The sequence below is a fragment of the Monoraphidium neglectum genome (assembly GCF_000611645.1).
Source record: "Monoraphidium neglectum strain SAG 48.87 unplaced genomic scaffold scaffold06004, whole genome shotgun sequence".
NCBI lineage: Eukaryota > Viridiplantae > Chlorophyta > Chlorophyceae > Sphaeropleales > Selenastraceae > Monoraphidium > Monoraphidium neglectum.
In genome coordinates this window covers 1-2,605 of record NW_014007629.1, presented here as the reverse complement: position 1 = coordinate 2,605, position 2,605 = coordinate 1, and the positions used below count along the sequence as shown (strand labels likewise).

At 65.0% G+C, this 2,605-nt stretch overlaps 1 protein-coding gene across 1 annotated transcript; it reads right to left on the bottom strand.

The window, feature by feature from the left end:
* Positions 1–607: 607 nt before the first annotated feature.
* MNEG_16119 (acetaldehyde dehydrogenase / alcohol dehydrogenase) lies at positions 608–2,197 on the bottom strand (the record flags this gene model as incomplete). Its single annotated transcript, XM_014035410.1, has 5 exons — positions 608–625; positions 846–946; positions 1,226–1,319; positions 1,621–1,689; positions 2,018–2,197. The coding sequence occupies 5 exons, from the start codon at positions 2,195–2,197 to the stop codon at positions 608–610; spliced, it is 462 nt and encodes a 153-aa protein (XP_013890864.1).
* Between the last annotated feature and the right edge of the window lie 408 nt (positions 2,198–2,605).

The window sequence follows — 2,605 nt, the reverse complement described above, 5'->3', positions numbered from 1 at the left end:
GTGGGTGGGTGGTGGGTGGTGGAATAGGGATGTGACAGAGGGTAGGTGGCATGGGGCGGAGGGCTGGGGGACAGGGGAGAGGGGTGCACGAGGGCGACGGTGCCACGCCTCCAAGCCAGCCCTGGCCTGGATTGCAAGGCTAAGGGCACTGCTGCTGCATGAACCGACAGGGCCGCCCGCTCGCCCGCTCATACATGCGTGCCGGCCGCCGACTAGGCGCCCCCGCAAATCAGGGCGCCCGGGCCGCCGGACGCCAGGCAGCCCCAAAGCCGCATGCGTGGCCGCGGCGCGCCAAACCGCCCATGCGCGCCACAGATACTCGAAATGCACAAAGGGAATCGTAATAAATGCCCCGTCGCCCTCCGCCGACGCTTGTTTTGCCCCCGTTCATGCATGATGGCCTGTGCGCGCCCCACGCGCCCACCCGCGTTTGCGAGGCCGTGTGCTACGTGGAAGCGCGCCCCCAGCTTGTGCGCCATGGAGTGGCATATGCCCAGGAACGCGTTGGCAAAGGACATGCCCGCGATGGTGGCCGCGTAGTGCACCTGGGGGCAGGGACGAGGGGCCGCAGTCCAGGGGCCGCGGTAACGTAATGTGTGAGAGCGCGCTATGGTGGTGCCACGCACTGCGCACGCCAGGCGGGCGCGGCGGCGACGCGTGGCTGCGGGCTGACAAGCTGCCAGGCGTGCCCCCCCGAGCCCCGGATACTTGGAACCGAGAGCAACACGCCCAGCAAGCACACACACACACACACACACACACACACACACACACACACACACACACACACACGCACATTCACACACATTCACATACACACACACTGTCCACTCGCCCCCCCCCACCTTCTCCCTGGCCTTGAGGTCCCTGTCTCCGCTGGCGTAGGCCGTGGGCAGGTACTTGAACAGGATGCGGATCGCCTCCTTCGCCAGGCCGCGCGTGTAGTCTGGAGGGGGGAACGGCGACAAGAGGGGCAGCGGGGCAGTTGCCGGGAGAGAGAAGAGTCGGGTTGCCAAGTGGCAATGCCCGCGATTTGCACAGAGTCGCGAAAAACGTGTACTTCTTATGCGCAAGATCAGGTGTATTGCATGCAGATTGGCGCCATTTACAGGCGAGGCCATGCCAGGAAACCGTCTGGCTGGGGTTCTCAAGGTGCAGGCAGGCAAAGGGGACGCTGTGGCGAAGGAGCGGCGGGGCCCGCCCGCACGGCGCGCCGCGCACCCACCTGTGGCGTAGATCGATACGTACGACTCGAGGGCGTGTGTGAGGGCGTCGATGCCGCCGTAGGCCGTGAGCTTCTTGGGCATGGACATCACCAGCTGGGGGGGGGGGGGGGTTCAGGGTTTCAGGGTTGTGAGTGGGTGGTTGGGCAGGTGACAAGTGGAGCGATGGTGGTGGTGTGAAGGGCAAGGCAGCCTGCAGGGTGCACAAAGAGCGTAACATTGCGTGGCATCTGGGTGGTGTAGAGAGGGCGGAGGTGCTCGTGTGCAGTAACGCACAACAGGGCAGGTGCTCCAACAACCAGGCTTGCCAAGATTGAGTGGCGGAGCAAAGGTAGAGGCGCGGCCAGGTTTTGGCGGCGCAGCAACGAGCCTTGGCAAAGTGGTACCCGGGCCTCACGTGAGGGTCCACGATGGCCATGGTGGGGGTCAGGGCGTAGTCAGCCAGGGGGTACTTCTCACCGCTGACCTGGCGGGACGAATTGCATTGGTAGGCGCGGCAGCGGCAATGGGGTGAGCGCCACGCTGCAGCAGATGCGGCGCGAGTCTTGCGGCGGCCGCCGCCGTGACTGCCCACAGCCATCGGGGCGAGGTTGCCCTTGTGCCCGCGCCCCCAGGCCCCTGCAAGCCTCAATCGCGACCGCCGCCACGGCTCTACCGCACCACCACCGCAGCATCCTTCCTGCAATGTCGCTGCCCCAAGACGGCGCCAGCCGCGCAAGGCAGCCGACGGGGCAGACCCCAACCGCCCTCAGCAGCACCGCAGCAACATCCTGGATAATCCGCCCGCGCCTCACCTCGTCCGTGACGACCGAGAAGGGCGTGACCTCCGAGCCCGTCCCGCTGGTGGTGGGTATGCACACCATGTCGGCCCTGGCGCCCAGCTTGGGCAGCTCGTAGACGCGCTTGCGTATGTCCATGAAGCGCATGGCCACGCCGTCAAACTTGGTGTCAGGCTGCTCGTAAAGCAGCCACATGATCTTTGGGGGGTGTGCGGAGGGGGGGGGGGGAAAGGCCGGGAGGGACACCAGGCAAACGTTGATAAGTGAGGCATGGATGATTGCACTCAGTTTGGTTGGTGAACTTGCTTTATTTGTCTGTTTGCGGATGTCTGTGTGCCTGCGTGCACACCCAAGTGTGCACACTCCAGATGGAGTACGACAGCGCACCAGCTCAAGCGCTGCTGCCAGCCCTGTGTATGCAGGATGCTGCAGGACTGCTGCTACCCATCCAGGGGACCCCTGATGTACCCAGTACCCCGCAAACCACTCCAGGATCGAGATTGGGGCACAACGTCCCGCAGTACAACGTCTAGCCAGGGGTAGGCCCCCACCTTTGCGGCGTCCATGGGTGAGCCGCCCCCCAGTGCAATGATGACGTCGGGC